This window comes from Camellia sinensis, chromosome 15, assembly GCF_055761805.1.
Source record: "Camellia sinensis isolate YWXY chromosome 15, ASM5576180v1, whole genome shotgun sequence".
NCBI lineage: Eukaryota > Viridiplantae > Streptophyta > Magnoliopsida > Ericales > Theaceae > Camellia > Camellia sinensis.
In genome coordinates, this window is record NC_138975.1 from 104,667,596 (window position 1) to 104,686,068 (window position 18,473).

General features: G+C 34.4%; 1 protein-coding gene across 1 annotated transcript; it reads left to right on the forward strand.

Annotated features, from left to right (window-relative positions):
• Nucleotides 1-14,849: 14,849 nt before the first annotated feature.
• Nucleotides 14,850-16,790, forward strand: LOC114278444 (stemmadenine O-acetyltransferase). Its single transcript, XM_082908726.1, has one exon. The coding sequence runs from the start codon at nucleotides 15,415-15,417 to the stop codon at nucleotides 16,687-16,689; it is 1,275 nt and encodes a 424-aa protein (XP_082764852.1). The 5' UTR covers nucleotides 14,850-15,414; the 3' UTR covers nucleotides 16,690-16,790.
• Nucleotides 16,791-18,473: the final 1,683 nt, after the last annotated feature.

The following is an 18,473-nucleotide window of genomic DNA, read 5'->3' on the forward strand; positions in this document are numbered from 1 at the left end:
AAGCCCATTTTGCGGAGTGGTAAAATCATGTTGTTTTCTAAGCCCACTTGATGGTGGAAAATTCACGTCTTACCCTACTTGCGAGTAGCACTTTCAAACCATTTTCGAAAAACAAACATGAGATATTTTGTTCCAATTCTTGCGATTGAGTCTATACTTGTATACTGTGCGCATCACATAGTAAGTTAGCCAATAAACCGGAATAAGAATGCATGTGTTTTCAAAAATAACATATCATGTTTAGTAGAGGCCGATCCTTTGATCGGGCGAGCGGGGGTGCTCATTTCATGACCTTCCCCTCTCGTACCCAAGTTCCCGAGTTGAGGTAACTTTGGTGATGACGGACACGTCGCCTTAGGCACGAGTCAGGGTTTCCTAAATTTTCCAAAACAAAATATTTAGGTGGTGACTCTGAAATCTGGCAAAGCAATCCCTGTTTGGCGCTTTTTTTTTATTCAAAATCGATTTTTCAAAATGATTTTCCAGATTTGGACTCTTTGATGATTTATCAGTCTTACATTGTACTTTGTGAGATTAGATTCAGAACTATGACAGGAGTCCGAACTGTAGTAGCTAAGAACCAAATCCGCGCCCTCGCGCACGGAGCGGAGTTCGGGCGGTCTACAACCACCCTTCCTAGAACCCGAACTTGATACTGGAAAAGTGGACCTCGACTGAGCTCCCTGGGACGACTGGAGGTTAGAATCCTTCTGCCTCTTACTGTCCCCCTAACTGTCCTGACTCCTCCTAGAGCCCCTCATCCTCTCCTTCTTTGTCTGCATAATAGTCTCAAGATGGGCTGCCGCCTCCACAAGGCGTCCATAATCTCTAATCATGGATCCGACCACTCTAAACATGAGCTTGATCCTTAACCGCTTCTCAAACTCCAGACAATGGTGCTCCTCAGTCGCCACGATTTCTGGTGCAAACCTCGACAAACTGGTGAATGTGGCCACAAACTCGGCCACTGGTGTGTTTAACTACACCAACTTAGAGAACCGATCTCTCAACTTCTCCCTAACAGTGGAGGGAAAAAACTTGTCCTGAAAGGCTCAACAAAAGCCTCTCAAGTCCTTCCAATGCGCCTTCGCGCATACTTCCACCATTGACCCGCGTCTTCGTTTAGTTGGAAGGACACCAATGTCACTCTCAAACCCTTGTTTTCAATGCTGAGCCTCTCAAATGTCTTCACCATCTGCTCTAGCCACTTATCCGCTTTCAGTGGCTTCTTAAGATCACCCAAAAACTCATTTGGATTCGACTAGAAAAACTCCCTCTTCCGAAAAGATGGCCCTGTCTTAACGACTTGGACCTAGACTTGATTCTCAACCCTCAGAATGTTTATAGATTCCAGCAAAGCTTCGACCATTTCACTGGTTAAGGAGCCCATGGCCTGTTGGCCAACTGGTTCGACCACATTAGCCTGACAAACCCTTTCTTCCTATGCCAGAATATCATCCGGTAGAGGTATCTCATGCCTTCTAGGCCTACCACGCCTACCACAACCACGTCTACGTCCTGACATCTTAATAAAGGTAACAAAAGGTATTAGTACATTTACAAATGTGCCGAACCTAACTCACTCACGTCCTAATGCGATGGACAACAGTAGATCACTCCACATAAGCACGTAATCACATAAACACATACGAAATTCCTTCCTAGATAATAGCCGTCCCGCGGCGTTGTTAGAGTTCTAGTTAGAAACAACAGTGATCAAGTGCTCTTCTAATAGGACTTCTAGAAACTTGTAGACCCAATCAATATCTTAGGAACTAAATCTCATACCCATATAATCATATAAGCATGTTATCACATAAGCATACAATACATACTAACGTCTCAACCAAGCGAGACAAAACCATTGTGGTACTAACCACTTTCCACGTACCCAAAGTATTCAAATTTGGTACGCTCTGATACCAAGTTGTAACGCCCCTAAAAATACTACAATAAATCCAATCCTTAAAGCAGAGGAATAATAGAAATAATATGCTTTCATTCATAAGAGTTCATTTATAAAAGTGAACACATGCGATATACATTCGCAAATGTTCATCCTGAATCTACAGCATGTGTTGCAATGTTAAGAGAATTAAAAGTAAACATATAGTCATATGCCCTATACGTTTACATCTTTTCAATTCATTGCATGGTTACACAAAAATGAGCGTAGCTCAATACAATTTAAGCCTTTGGCTATACAAAATAATATAACAAAATAAAGAAGCTCTTGCTCCTAAAAGTCCCTCTAAGCTATTGCCTTGGCAGGGGCATGTCTCCAATACCTGAAAATGATTTTCCCAAATAGGGTGAGCCAAAGCCTAGTAGGAACAATCTAACATAATATATGAGATATAACAAAGATATAAGTACAATGTGCATATACAATGCTTAAAACAAGACATTCACATTTTATATGATCGTAAAGTCCCAAAGTTCATATTTCAATCCATTTTCCTTCAATTCATTTCAAGTTAATTTATTCTTCTCAATTCATGAGCCAATTTCATTATCTTTCAACAACCCAACTGAGACTACAACTCAGTGGTCCTCTAATCAACACAATTACCACACAAGTACTTAAATCTTCCATTTTACGGAAATTTTGTCCGTGAGATCGGCACCCATGTATATACGAGATTTTGGGACTTTCACCCTAGATACTTCGGCCAACTTAATTTCAATGGAGTACATCCCCTATCTCCTTCTAACCAGTGGAGTACATCCCATTTCTCCTACCAAAAATCATACATATACAATGTATTTAAAACATAGTCACATTCAATGACAACTAACGTTAGATTAGTTTTGATTTATCTAATCTTCATACAATTTCTATAACAATCATAGCTATCCTCTACCGATAGCCCAATACAGATATTTCTAAACAGATAGACAATCTTCTCAATAGATAAATTATTCCAATTTCCACAGGTAAAAGACAACATGTGTCCAACTCTGCCATCTACATCAACAATCATCCAATTGCACATTACCAATGTCAATTTCAGTTATTTATACAAAATAACAATTTAACCCAATTAGGGCAAAACTCCCCATTTTCCAAGTATCAACTCAAGTACCAAAATCAACAATTTTGACACAATATAACCTCATATTCAAACTCCATGTCCATTTATTTCACATTAACCAAAACAAACTACTCTTTTTATTTCACGCCCAAACCCTAGGTTTGTTCAACTACTTCCAAATCCCACCGTTGTTACACAATGACAAATAACTAAGCTGAAAATCATATGAAGGTGTATGAAATCCCTACCTCAAAGAGAGAAGACGAGCCAAGCAAGAGTGAAACTTCAAAGATGTCCAAATCTAACTCTATTCGGATCAAAATGAAGATCTTGAGATGATCTACCTTTTTATCAAAGGGATTAGGGTGAAGAAATCACTAGAACTAGGTGAAAAGTAGAGAGAGTATTTTAGAGAGAGAGAGAGTCTCAACTTTAGGTTTTAGGAAGAAGGATTTGAAAAAGTGATATAAAAAGTCATTTTTACGATTTGATATGCGCACAGTCTGCTTAAGCGCAAGAATTGACGCTCGAGCGTCAGACACAATAAGTTGTTTCACTCAAGTGCAAGAAGTGACGAGCGTAGAAAACACACGTCCAGTAGTTTTGCAGGCAACAGACCAATGCTCGAGCGCACACCCACTCGAGTGTAGGAAACGCTGCTCGAGCGTAGGAATCACTCTCTCAGTAGTTTTGCAGACCTGCAAAAGTACTAAGAGTTTGCAAAGCCCACTCGAGTGCAGGAAGTGCCGCTCGAGCGGGGGACCAAAATTAGGGGAAAACACAAGGTTTGAAAAAAACAAGCGACCAACCTGCCCAAACACAACCACAGCAACCCGAAAGCCAATTTCAAAGAGATACAAGGGAAACAAGGGGTAAACAACAATATGAAAGCATTAAACCCGAGTTTGGGATACCACAAGAGTAGGGTCAAAACCGGGATCGCTATACACATTCTAGTGTAAATTACATAAAGGGGCAACCAAAAACGCGTGTGTATTTTGTGTTGAGAGACAAATGCAGGTTTTCTCATAATATTAAGATTATTAAGCGTAACACTTCAAAAAAACTTATTAGTGTACTTTTCTTAAATACAACAACGTAGCACTCTAAAAAAACTCTTTAGTGTATTTTTTTTTTCCAAATGCAACACTCTAATCAATGTAACACACAAACGCCGTAGTTTGTTTTTTCCAAACGCAATACTCCAATGTAACACATTAAAAAGCTCCTCAGTGTAGTTTAATCAAACATAAAAATGTAACATTCTAAAAAAATTCATTAGTGTACTTTTACCAAACGTAACACTCCAATTAATATAATACACAAAAACTCTTTTAGTGTATTTTTTCCAAAGTAACACTTGAATGTAACACACTTAAAAACTCTTTAGTGTGCTTTTCTCAAACATAACATTCTAAAAAAATTCCTTAGTATATTTTTACCAAACGTAATACTCCAATTAATGTAAAACACAAAGACTCTTTAGTGTATTTTTTTCAAATGTAACACTCCAATGTAACACACTTAAAAACTCTTTAGTGTGCTTTTTTCAAACGTAACATTCTAAAAAAATTCCTTAGTGTATTTTTTTCTAAATGTGACACTCCAATCAATGTAACATACAAAAACTTCTTAGTGTACTTTTTCCAAACGTAGTACTTTAATGTAACACTTCAATTTAACAACAAAAATGTATATTTCCACACTTCACAACTAATACTTTAGCCACAAAACCCTCAAAAAAAATCTTCCACACCTCATCTTTCCATTCTCATCCTATAAACTAAAGAAGTTATCACAGGAACATCAACATTTTCTCCCAACACTCAGCATTCGTCATCACTACTGCCTCTGTCTGTTACAGCTTCTCCATCATAAGCCTAGTATTCCAATGACATGCTACAATGGAATTGGTTGTGGTGGTTAGTTAGTTTGTTATACAGTAAGTTAGTGAGTTAGTTAGTTTGTTGAGAATTAGTTTAGCTTAGATATTTTGTATAGTTTAGATATTTGTGTTCAGTATAAAACTACATGTAAGCCACAGATCTGTTTCAATGAAAATGTATTTCAAGATTCTCATTATGGTATCAGAGCTATAAGCTCTCGTGAACAAGATCCACAACCTTTCAATGGCAGATGCTTCGTTACCTCCAAATCTCAGTTTACTAATTTCGAATTTCAATTCTCTCATCACAGTGAAGCTCGAGTCAAACAATTTTCTCATATAGAAATCATAGATGACGAATGTGCTTAGAGCGTTTGGATTTCTTGATCATGTAAATGGATCTCATCTATGTCCATCTTCAGAAATCATTGATGCTTCTAGAAAAACTATTTCAAATCCGAGTTATGCCAAATGGCAATTGATCGATGCTCATCTGCTCACTTGTCTGACAGCAACTCTATCTTCATCCATTTATTCCTCTGTTCTTCACCTGACTCACAGTGATCAGGTCTGGTAATTCTTAGAGAAACAATTTACTTCAGTTTCACGTTCTCATATTCATCAACTAAAAACCAAACTTCAAACACTTTGTAAGAAGTCATCTTCAATGGAGGTGTATCTGTCACAAATCAAAGATCTCGCAGCTCAGCTGGCTTTGGCTTCTGCAAAAGTTGATGATGAAGAACTGGTATTTCTCACCTTGAATGGTTTACCAGAGGAATATGATGCTTTCAAAACCTCTATTCGTACTCGATCTGAACTTGTCAAAATGGAACATTTGTGTTCTTTGTTATGTTCAGAGTCCATTCACATTGAACAAAAACTTAAACAGTCTACTGGCATTGATCTTAATGTTGCCTACTCTGCCTCACGAGGATCTTCATCTTTCTCTCAGACTAGCTATGATTCTTCAAATGCTTTCAATCGAGGTTTTCACTCTGCAAGAGGCAGAAGTCTATATCATGGTTCTAGTGGAGGTAGACATACTAATTTTCGAGGAGGCAGATTCAATAATAGGTATAATAATAATAGATCTAGAGGCAATTTTTCTTCTAACTCTGGCTGTCAGATTTGTAGAGGTCTGAGTCATAATGCTTTTGATTGTTGGCACCGACTGGATCCTACTTTTCAACCTTTCACTGGCAACAACTCATCTCAGTCCTCTATGTCTCCATCAAAAGCATATACTGCTTCAGTACCTCAGAATTCTGCTGGTCCTCTCATACCTCCTTGGTATGTTGACTCTGCTGCCACCAATCATCTGACAAATGACTTGACTAATTTTCAACAATTTCAGCCTTATCTAGGTCAAGAACAGGTTCAAATTGGTAATGGTTCTTCCTTACAAATCAGTCATATTGGTAAAGGTGTCTTGCCTACACCACATCATTCTTTTAAGCTCTCCAATCTTCTTCATGTTCCTGTCATTTCTTCAAATCTTTTATCTGTGCATCAACTTACCAAAGACCACAATTGTCTTGTTATTTTTTATGCTAACACTTTTGTCATTCAAGACAAATGTACGAACAAGATTCTGCATAGAGGTGTTAATATCAATGGTCTCTACCAGTTCCTTCCATCATCTCAGCAATCCTCTTCTCCTCAAGTTTTCCAGTCTAGTACTATAGCTCCTGTGTCTGCTAGCACTGCAGTTTCTGTGTCTGCTAGCACTACAGTTTCTGTGTTTGATATGCTTTGGCATCAAAGATTAGGTCATCCATCTTCTTTAAAGCTTCAGCATATGGCTGGTTTCTTACCAAATAAACTGTCTTTGAAAAAGGCCTTGTCTTGCCTTGATTGTAATGTGTCTAAATCTCATAGACTTCCTTTCACTTTGTCTAATGCTTCTGTCAATTGTCCTTTTGCTTTAGTTCATAGTGATGTATGAGGTCCTTTTACAGTGGATAATGCTCCCTTTCATTTCTATGTTTTGTTTGTAGATGATTATAGTAGATTTACTTGGGTGTATCCTTTGAATTACAAGAGTGAGGTGTATGATAAATTGCTTGTATTCAAAGCATATATTGACACTCAGTTTCAGACTTCTCTTAAAATCCTTAGGACTGATTGTGGTACTGAATTTGTGAATAAAAGAGTTGATACTCTGTTGTCTTCTCATGGCATTGTTCATCAAAGTAGTTTTCCATATACTCAGGCTCAAAATGGCATAGCTGAACGTAAACACAGACATCTTATTGAAACTGCTATCACATTGCTTCATCACTCCTCTGTTCTAATCAATTTTTGGTTTGATGTTATTGCCACAGCTACATTTCTCATTAACAGAATGCCTTCTAGCATTGTACATCACAAGACTCCTTTTGAAATGTTGTTTCATATCATACCTGATTTTTCCCTTTTTAAGGTGTTTGGTTGCCAATGCTTCCCTTGGTTAAAGCCTTATGCTCACAAACTAGCACCAAAATCTGTCTCTTGTGTTTTTCTAGGCTATCATCCTACTATTAAAGGTTATAGATGTGTTGAACCTCTCTCTGGAAAAATCTACATTTCTAGGCATGTCATCTTTAATGAATCATGTTTTCCTTTCTCTCAGCAGCATCCCTTAGGTTCTTCTCATTCATCTTCAGATTTATCTGCTCTTATTTCATTTTTCTGGCCTTCTTCCCTTAGTTCTCCCTCTGTGCCCTTATCTGTGAATTTTGCTACTTCTCAGTCTTCTTCACTGTCTGTTCCATCTAATGCTACTTCTGAGCCTTCTTCTTCTTCTTTTCCTACTCCTACTCCTATTGCTCAGCCTATTCCTATTACTTCTATTACTATTGATTTACCTCCTCCTTCTCTTCCTTCCTCTGTATCTAACACACATCCTATGATCACTCGCTCTAAACATAAACTTCCTCACTGTTTTCTGCTCCAATTTCTCTTCTTGAAACTGAACCTACCTCTGTTCAAGATGCTCTTAATTCTCCTGTGTGGTTTCAAGCCATGAAGGAAGAATATCAAGCTCTTCACACAACAGGGCATTTGGGACCTTGTTGCCCTTCCATCTCATAAGATTGCCATTGGATGCAAATGGATTTTTCGCATTAAAAGAGATTCCAATGGCACAATTGCTCGCTATAAAGCTCGTTTGGTGGCAAAGGGGTTTTTGCAACAAGAAGGAATTGATTTTCATGAGACTTTTAGTCCTGTGGCTAAACAACACATAATTCGAATTTTCTTAAGCATTGCTTTTCAGTTTCAGTGGTCTATCAAGCAGCTTGACATTTCAAATGCATTTCTTCATGGTACTCTTCAAGAAGATGTCTACATGCTGTAGCCTCCAGGGTTTGTGCAATCTTCCACTCATGTCTGCAAGCTTAAAAAGGCTTTGTATGGGCTCAAGCAAGCTCCTAGGGCTTGGTACTCCACCTTTTCTTCCTTCTTGCTCTCTTAGGGATTTATCGACAGTCTGTCTGACACTTCTCTTTTCATCAAAAAACCTCTGCTAGTCTCACCTTGCTCTTGGTCTATGTTGATGACATCTTACTTACTGGTAATGATTCTGCACTCATTGCTCATCTTCTTCAGCAAATGCACAAGGCTTTTTCAATGAAAGAACTTGGTTCTCTGTCTTATTTTCTGGGCATTTCAGTTCAGTCTTCTGCTGAGCATGGTTACTTCTTATCTCAAGCCAAGTATGCTGCTGCCTTATTGTACAAAGCAGTTTGGAGGACTGCAAACCATGTTCTTCTCCAATGGTTGTTAAGGCTACATGTTCTGCAGCTGATTCTCTGCCATTTAATCAACCTTCCCTATATAGAAGTTTAGTTGGTGGTCTGCAATTTTTGACCATCACAAGACCTGATCTTTCCTATGCTGTGAATCAGGCTTGTCAGTTTATGTATCTTCCCACTAATGCTCATTTTCAAGCAGTTAGGAGACTTCTTCGATATGTCAAAGGGACTTTGTCTCATGGTCTCTATTTCACGCCTAGTTCTTTTGATCTTTCAGCCTTCTCAGACTCGAATTGGGCCAGTGATCATCTTGATCGCAAATCAACCTCTAGCTATTGTGTCTATCTTGGATCCAACTTGATTTCCTGGTCAGCTAAAAAGCAAGCCACTGTCTCACGATCATCCACTGAAGCTGAATATAGAGGTTTAGCTCATGCCACAGCTGAGCTTACTTGGATTCAGCAGTTGCTTAAAGATTTCTGTGTTTCCTCTTCTACTACTTCTGTTATCTGGTGTGATAGTCTATCTGCAATGGCTTTAGCATCCAATCCTGTTTTCCATTCTCAGTCAAAACATATAGAAATCGATTGCCATTTTATTTGGGAAAAGGTAGTTGCCAAACAGATTGAACTTAAATATATTCCTACAACTGATCAGGTGGCTGATATTTTCACTAAGCCTCTTTCTCCTTTCAGATTTCATTATCTTCGTGACAAGCTGTTAGTGTTTCCTTGCCCTATCAGCTTGAGGGGGGCTGAAGAAGTTATCACAGCAACATCAACATCTTCTCCCAGCACTCAGCATTCGTCATCACTGCTGCCTATGTCTGTTACAGCTTCTCCATCACAGCTCTGTAAGCCTAGTATTCCAATGACATGCTACAATGGAATTGGTTGTGGTGGCTAGTTAGTTTGTTATACAGTAAGTTACTGAGTTAGTTAGTTTGTTGAGAATTAGTTTAGCTTAGATATTTTGTATAGTTTAGATATTTTGTGTTCAATATAAAACTACATGTAAGCCACGATCTATTTCAATGAAAATGTATTTCAAGATTCTCATTATGAACGAATCAAAAAATAAAAAGTGAATTATAAAAGTACATTCATTTAAACTCAAATAACACCAAGTCAAATAAATATAGCTTTCTAAAATAAAAATAACTAATTAATTCATAAGAAAACTCTTAGAATTAAATAGATTAAAATCTCCCCATATAAAATTTATGGGTAAATTTTGCAATCAATTTTTGGCATTTATATCTCCACAAGTGTAAGGCCGCTGAGGCTATTGTCTTAGACCTCTCAATGGGAAAGATCATACTTCTTTGTAATATATATATATATATATATATCACAATTTTGTTCTTGAGGACGGTCAATTTTTCCGACTCCCTCTCGCGGGCTTTTTTCTGCCTTGATGAAGAAGTAGTCGGGATAGATTTTATTTCTCCTTTCCCAATTTTTTTTTTTTTTGAATATGATAAAATTAAAATCTAAATTATTATATTTAAATTTTATTTGAATCGTGAATTAAGATAGAGATTTAAAAAAAAATTGAAAATAAAAATGAGTAAATGTGAAAGAAATATAAATTAATTTTTTTTGTCAATTTTTTTTTTCTTTTTCTAAATCTCTAAACACAACCTTAGTGTTCATTTTCACTTATTTATTTCTCATCATATATCTTTTAACTTCCATTAATTATAAACCACTATCCATAATATATTATATTATCTATATATATATATATATATTTTTTTATCAGTGTTATAAGGATATTAATTAACAAAGTTTAAAATATTTAGGACAAATTACACCCCTTAATCTCTACATTTTGTTTTTTGTGTCATTTTGGTTCCTATACTTTCAATTGCCTCAATTTTGACACTTAATTTTAGATTTTGTATCAATTTGGTCTAATTGATAATATCATTAGTATTTTTGATGAAAAATTATCACTAAATTGATCGAGGTTAACTCATTGAGTTGAATAAAATTATAATTTTACCCTTAAAGTCATGACACCTGCTACTTATGTATGCATTTTTATCAAAAAAAAAAAAAAAAAATTGTATTCAATTGGATTAAATTGAGACATAATCATAAATTTATGATCAAGATCGAGTCAATTGAAATTACATTGATCAAAATACAGGGATACTCAGTATAATTTGCCCAAATATTTATGATTGTACTGACACCCCTAAGGTTTATGTTTAGTACAGATCCCTTATCATATTTAAAAAATTACACTGACCCCCTGTTAGCGTAATTATGTTGGCGCTTTTAACTTTTGGATTAAAATGACATATTTGCATCTTAGCCTTTATACATATAAAATAATAAAATAATGCAGATGTTTTTTCATGTCATTCTAAAGAAAATAACAATCATCTTGTTTGGTTTAACTCACTTATAAAAAAAATTGATTTTTTTTTGTTTGGCATGTTCTTTTGTTTTTACAGAAGTTTTTTAATATTTTATGCAATTTTTTTTTATTTTTTTTAGATACACATAGATTTATTTAAAAAGAATAATATTTTACATTTTTTAAACTCACTAAATACAAAAAAATATAAATATATATATATATATATATAAATTCAGTACATTATCGTATTTTGTAGTATTCAATGAATTTTTTAAAAGTTTTTTGTACAAATTTTATACTTTTTAAGTGTATCTAGATTAAATGGATCTAAAAAGTAAAAAAAAAAAAAAAAGATTAAAATATTTTTAAAAATTATTAAAATTATAAAAATAAGAATTAAAAATTCAAAAAAAACATATCCCATGAGGCTGTGGAGTACATTTTTGTTGATTTTATTTTGTATAAACAGATATATATATATATATATATATATATATATATATGTGTGTGTGTGTACACTATATTTTTGTGCTTCCAAATTTAATTGGGTGGTTGGTGAGATTTTACGTGAATGGTGGCGTTTGCTAATACTATAATAAATGCGGGTGAATTGACGAGAAAGAAAATGATAGTGTAAATAAAAATGAAAAAATTTATTTGTATACAAAATTTATATAAAAAATATCATAAAAATATTGTGATAATGATATTGTTATAAATATAAATCATCTCTACGAGTGTCTTGGTTTAAAGTGAAAGGTTATCATTAAGCTATATGACTGTGCTTATATAAAATTTATATTTATATATTATTATTCAATAAGATTATATTCATGAAGAATTTAATGATGAAAAGTTATAGAGTGTAGTCATCATGATAGGAAGTAGAAATGATAGAGAAAATGGTAAGATGGTCATGCACAAAACTTTAGGGTACAACATCATCAATTTTTGTTTAGTTCTTAATGTCCACTTAACAAGATGAGACAATTTGTAATAAGATTACAAAATTCAGTAAGGAAAATATAATTTTTAAAATGTGAAGGGAAAACGATATTAAAGGGATGCCAATGTAATTTACGCTTATGTATTTGTTACAATATACGTTTATAAATATACGTTTATAAATAATGTACAAGTATTTGAAAATTTTAACAAGTGTTTTGAAGGTAATATTAACAAAAGTCATATATATTTTTAATGTTTGTCTTCTAAACCTCAAATATTTATATTTGTGCTGCTATAAGCTTTAATTATCTTTTTATTTTCTATTTAATGTTAAAAAATTAAAATAACTCAATAATGATAATTTAAAAATATTTTATTAATCATATAAGTTTTCTGAAACATGATTTTTTTTTTTTTTTTTCGTTTTGATAATTTACTTTACTTTATGAGTAAACAAATTTCAATTATTTTTTTTTTATAAAAATAAGAGAAAAGAAAAACATACCAATTGACAGACAAAATAATATTAAAGACTAGATTCCTTTTGCTTATTATTATCAATAACTGTTACAATTGCTTTTGCAAAAATAAAGTTTTCAAATTTAAAATATTTTAAATCTTACTTAAAACTGACTATGTCACAAGAAAATAAAGTAGATTTCTCCATTTTATTAATCAAAGAAGATCTCTCAAAAAACTTAATGACAAGCTTAATTAGTAATTTTGCTTATAAACAAGCAAGAAAAATTAAGACCCATTTTTTCTTAAATTCATTTTCACCTACTTATGTTTCATTTAGTTCACATTATTTTCTTATATTCTAATAAGTACTATGGGTGATATAGTTACCAAAATACCCCTAATAATATTCATATTTGCAGTGCGAATATTCTGTGATGTGATTGTTCACACCGTCAATGTGAATGTTCACACCATCAATGTGAATGTTAACATGTCAATATGAACATAAATATTGTCAATGTGAATGTTCACACTATCAATGTGAACACTATCAATGTGAACATTCACACATCAATGTAAATATTCAAATTGTAAAATATGAATGTTCACATCATTAAATTGCTAACCGTTCAAAAAATATTTGTAAGGGTAGAAATGTCTATAAAATACCTTAAATATGAGAATTATAATTTGATAGATCAAATGTTCAAATAATAGGACTTATTATCTTATGGACCAATTGGGATATAAATACTTGAAAATGAATTTTTTTAATAAATCTCTCAAAAATTAATTATAGATGAAAATAAAATATTAAAAATTATAATTACAATTTAAATATGAATATTTCCGTGGGCTCTGAAAAAGGTTCGGTTGCACATTGGATGCAGACGATGTATATAACGAATTTATAAAGTGGTTTTTAGTTTAAGATTCTAATAATATTTTTTTTTAGAAGGATAAAGATAATACAATTTTTTATATTAATTTAGGTGTTTCAAAAAGATGGTGACAATTCTATATCTTTTTTAAACTCATTTGAAAATTTTAAAATTCTACAACTTTTGATGTAGGCCGCTATCTTTTTTTTTTTTTTTTAATATATATGATTTGTATTTTTGAAATTATTTCATCAAGATCTATAAAATAAGATTCAAAATTAATACAAAATTCTAAAAAAACAAAAAAATTGACAAAATTTCACTGATCTGAAACAGGTTATTGAAATTTCAGTTGGTTAGTGATGACTAAGTCTAAGTCAATGAAATTTTGTTTGGTTAGTGAAATTTCGATGACCAAGTCAGGTCAATGAAATTTCGGTTTGTTGGTGAAATTTTATGATTTTTTTTTCAAGAATTTTAATACGTGGGAAAATAAGTGAAATATATCTCTTTTCAACTTTGTGTAAACGGTGAGGTCAAAGATTTTTTTTTTTTTGTTTTTTTTTTTTTTTTTTAATTAGGTTAAGGTTTCTCGATGAAATTTCTATGTGAAATTAGAGAACTTTCTACATGAAAATTGAAATTTCTCTGAATCGAATTTTCTCTGTAAAAATGTTGAGGGACCTTAACTACTATAAAAATATTTTATATTCTTTATCTTATAAAATTTTAATATCATGGACCTTAAAAAACAATTTCCCTTTGTATTACTCATGAATCTTGTTTAAAAGAACTTGTCTATAGGATTCTAAAAATATAATTAAAAAAAAATGGAAATGTAAATAAAAAGTTATGAAATTTTAAAGTTTTGAAATCACTTAAATAATATAAAAGGTGGAATAAATGACTTAAATACTAAAATAATAACTGTGAGATATCTTATCTAGGAAATGAAATTATTTTGGACCTCTTCAAACTACTTAAATTATATGGATGATGTATCGCTAATTTTCCCTTTTATAAAGTCAGTGTAAGACACTTCTTTTTTATGCTATGTTTAGATTATGAATTTGAATAGAGATTTAAAAAAAAAATAAAAATAAAATAAAGAGAAAGGGAGAAACAAATTTAGTTTAGATTTTATTTATATATATATATATATATATATATTTTTTTTTTACCATTTTCAAATCTCTATCTAAATTTATGATCTAAACATAACCTTCAAAACACATTTTCAAATGAAAAGAACAAATTGGTAAAGCCAATTAATGTTATATGTCATAACGGATAATACTATCAAGCGAAAACTACATCTTCAAGGCCTTAGAGTTGCTTTCATGCCATCATAGAATTGGAAGGAAAATCAGAGGATCTCATAGTTAAAAACCATGATCTAATCTAACTTGACAATCATACAATTATTTTTATTGTCACATATGAAGTCATTGTACACGTGGGATTGATTTGGAGAACCCGTCTAAGATATGATTATAAATTCATAGAAAGGTACTTAATTATATTCATATAAATAAATGCATATACTAATCCATTTCTATAAATTCTTGTAAAATTTTACAATCATTCTTGAGAGTTCCTATTGGCATACCTTTTTCCAAGATTCCACAATTCCATTCTCATGTATTCTGTAAATATGCATAGTGTATGAGATACCAGAAGCTTAAAAGAGAGTGCAAATAATGCTTGCCTAAGTCTAATCTTGTATCCAAAACTAGCTACATATGCAACTCTGTGTTAAATCAATTTTTTACTGGGAAGTACTTATTCAGGGTGAGTTTGTTTTTTATATTTTTTTAGAATCTAAAAGAATCGATATGTTCGAAAATTGTTAAAAAAAATTATTTCTTTGTTATGAATAATTTTTTTATGGGTCTTTAATCTTTTGCTTTTGATGATAAATTACCATATTAGCTTTGTTGTGTTGTGGAGCCTTTATTAACATACTAATTACCCTGAAGACAACATTGTCTTTGCAAAATTCTACTGAGATTTCTCCCAAAAACAAAATGATATTTTTAGGAATATTAGTTACTTAACCAAAGCACACAAGTAATTTACTTTTTGATTTTTTGATAATGAAGATTGACATAATTTCTAGAGAGCTCATCAAACCATCCTCACCTACACCTTCTAACCTCAAAAACTACAAGCTCTCTTTATTTGATCAGATTTGTCCTTTTCAATATGTCCCTCTTGTCCTTTTTTACTCTCTTGAAGAAGCAACTCAAGTCCAACAATCCGAGGTCTCTTCTATACTAAGAACGTCACTATCAAACACCTTAACTCAATTCTACCCACTGGCCGGAAGGGTGAAAGGTGAGAGTTCAGTGGATTGCAACGACAAGGGGGTCGATTACATTGAAACCCGTGTTGATAGCCAGCTTTCGAATATCATTGATCGACCAGAACTTGATGTGTTGAACCAATTGATTCCATATAAATTAAGTTTTCGAGTATTGAGCATAGATAAAGAAGAAGAAGAACAACAACAACTAGCCATCCAAGTTAACTTATTCAACTGCGGAGGCGTAGTAATCGGTTTATGCATCTCACACAAGATTGCTGATGGGTGCACCCTGAGCACATTCATCAAAGGGTGGGCTGCCACAGCACGCGGCAAGCCTAGTTTGGTGTGTCCAAGTTTCATCTCAGCAACTTTGTTCCCACCAAGAGAGCCAATCGGTTTCAAGCACGTAGGTCGAATTCTAGAAGCAGGACTTGTTACTAGAAGATTGGTTTTCAGTGCCTCAACAATAGCTGCTCTAAAATCTGAAGTTGTACCCTATCTGGCTGGCATACAACCTACCCGAGTGGAGGTGGTAACAGCACTAATATGGAAGAAGTACGGTTCCATTGCGAGCACATCGATGGCATTTCATCCAGTGAATATAAGGAAAAGGATGGTCCCAGCATTGCCAGAACATTGTTTTGGCAATCTCTTTTTGATGGCGAATGCAGTTTCGAATGATGAAACAGATTTGGCTACCTTGGTGACTAAGCTGAGGGTTGCAATTGAAAAAATTGATTGTGATTATGTAAAAGAAAGACAAGGGGAGGATGGTTTTGAAGCGGTCATGAATGATTTGAAGAAGATAGGTGAACTGGTTTCCAAAGGGAAAGTGCAGGTGTTGAGGTTCAGTAGTTGGTGTGGGTTTCCAATCTATGAAGCAGATTTTGGGTGGGGAAAGCCCAGTTGGGTGAGTATTGCTACCATGGACACTAAGAACTCTATCATCATTATGGATTCTAAATATCCTGGTGGAGTAGAGGCATGGGTGACTGTGCATGAACAAGATGTGGCTATACTTGATCAATTAGAAACCTTCATTTCATCATTTCCAACTTTTTAAATTAGGGATTTCAGTTAATGTTTGTCTTCCAATAATGTCTTGGATGCCAATTTAAGGTTATGCTTGAATCTTATATTTGGAGAGAGATTTTAAAGTGAAAAGTGGATGAAGTAGTAGCTAATTTACAAAATCCTTCTATTATCATTTTTTTCCTAAAAAAATTTGTTTGTAAATTACAAATTGGGTGGGGAAAGCCCAGTTGGGTGAGTATTGCTACCATGGACACTAAGAACTCTATCATCATTATGGATTCTAAATATCCTGGTGGAGTAGAGGCATGGGTGACTGTGCATGAACAAGATGTGGCTATACTCGATCAATTAGAAACCTTCATTTCATCATTTCCAACTTCTTAAATTAGGGATTTCAGTTAATGTTTGTCTTCCAATAATGTCTTGGATGCCAATTTAAGGTTATGCTTGAATCTTATATATATATATATTTTTTTGAACGGAAAGAGTTACACCACCAGAAATTACATGGAAACAGGAAAACCATCAAGCCGGACAATTTCACCAAGAGCCAATGGAGGATGGGAAACCCAACCCTGGAACTACATTATGGGCACAAGCTTGTGCTACCCAATGGGCAGCCCTATTGTTGGTTCTGTTTGTCCATTTCAACTGAAAGTTGCCCTGTCTTGCAAGTTGACGAATATCAAGAAAGATGGCCAAAGTTTCCCAAGGAGGAACCTGTTCTAAGACACCTAGTTTAATAACCTCTTGATTGTCACACTCAATGATGGCTGAATCTAGGTGAAGAGCAATTGCCATTTGAGCTGCTAGACTCACAGCTTGAGTTTCGGCAGCAGAGGCTGATGAGGAGTAGAAAACTGAAGCACTGCCATCCCGCAGGTGCCCCTCGGAATCTCGAAGGAGGACAGCAGCTGATGCCTTTTCCCCGTTTGCTCTAAAACTGGCGTCGCAGTTTAACTTAAACTCCCCAACCCGAGGTGGGAGCCATCGGTGGTTCCTATTGCACGCTGGCCTTTGGGAAACAATGTTGGAATTGGGGTCGTTTGTACCTTGCTGTTGGCCTTCAAGCCAGCCCCCCGCTATTTTGGAAAGAGTCGCAGATGGGTTAACTGGGATATGATTGAAAATGAAATCATTTCGTGCTTTCCAGATGTACCATCCAATGAGAAAGACCTGAGACAGTACCTTGCACTCTGCTCTACCCTCCTGCTCAGCTGCAATCCAATCTGCTGTCCAAACCACAACATTAGTCACCAATCCTCTATCTATTCAGAGATTAAGCATGCTACCAAACCAAATTGATTGGGTCCAAGCACAGTCAAATAACAAATGTTCCATTGATTCAACTTCCGATAAACAGATCGGACAAATACTAGACGGGGAGCAGTGTCGATTATGTAAATTGGCTTTGGTAGCCAAAGTATTTTTGCACACTCGCCACCAAAAGTGTTTGATTTTCGGAGGGACTTCGACTTTCCAAATGTGCTTCCAGAAATCTATAGGGACTTGATACGAGCTAGACGGGTGAGATGGTGATTCCTCTGTGATAAGAGACTTTGCAACCCAATAACCCGACTTCACTGAGTACACTCTAGATTTGGATAGATACCACACCAATACATCAGCTCTATCCTCGTAAGAAAGAGGAATAGATTGGATTGCACGGCAATCGGCCCTCGAGACAAGCGGGCGAAGAAGATCCATCTGCCATCGTTTGTGAATTGGATCAATGACATCTGATACATGAATAATGGTACTGTGTGGAGGAGGCGGGGATGAAATTTTACAGTTTCTGGAGTCGGGAATCCA

Bases quoted from the DNA above. Each gene is read 5' to 3' on its own strand.
- LOC114278444 (XM_082908726.1), top strand. From the start codon at position 15,415: ATGAAGATTGACATAATTTCTAGAGAGCTCATCAAACCATCCTCACCT.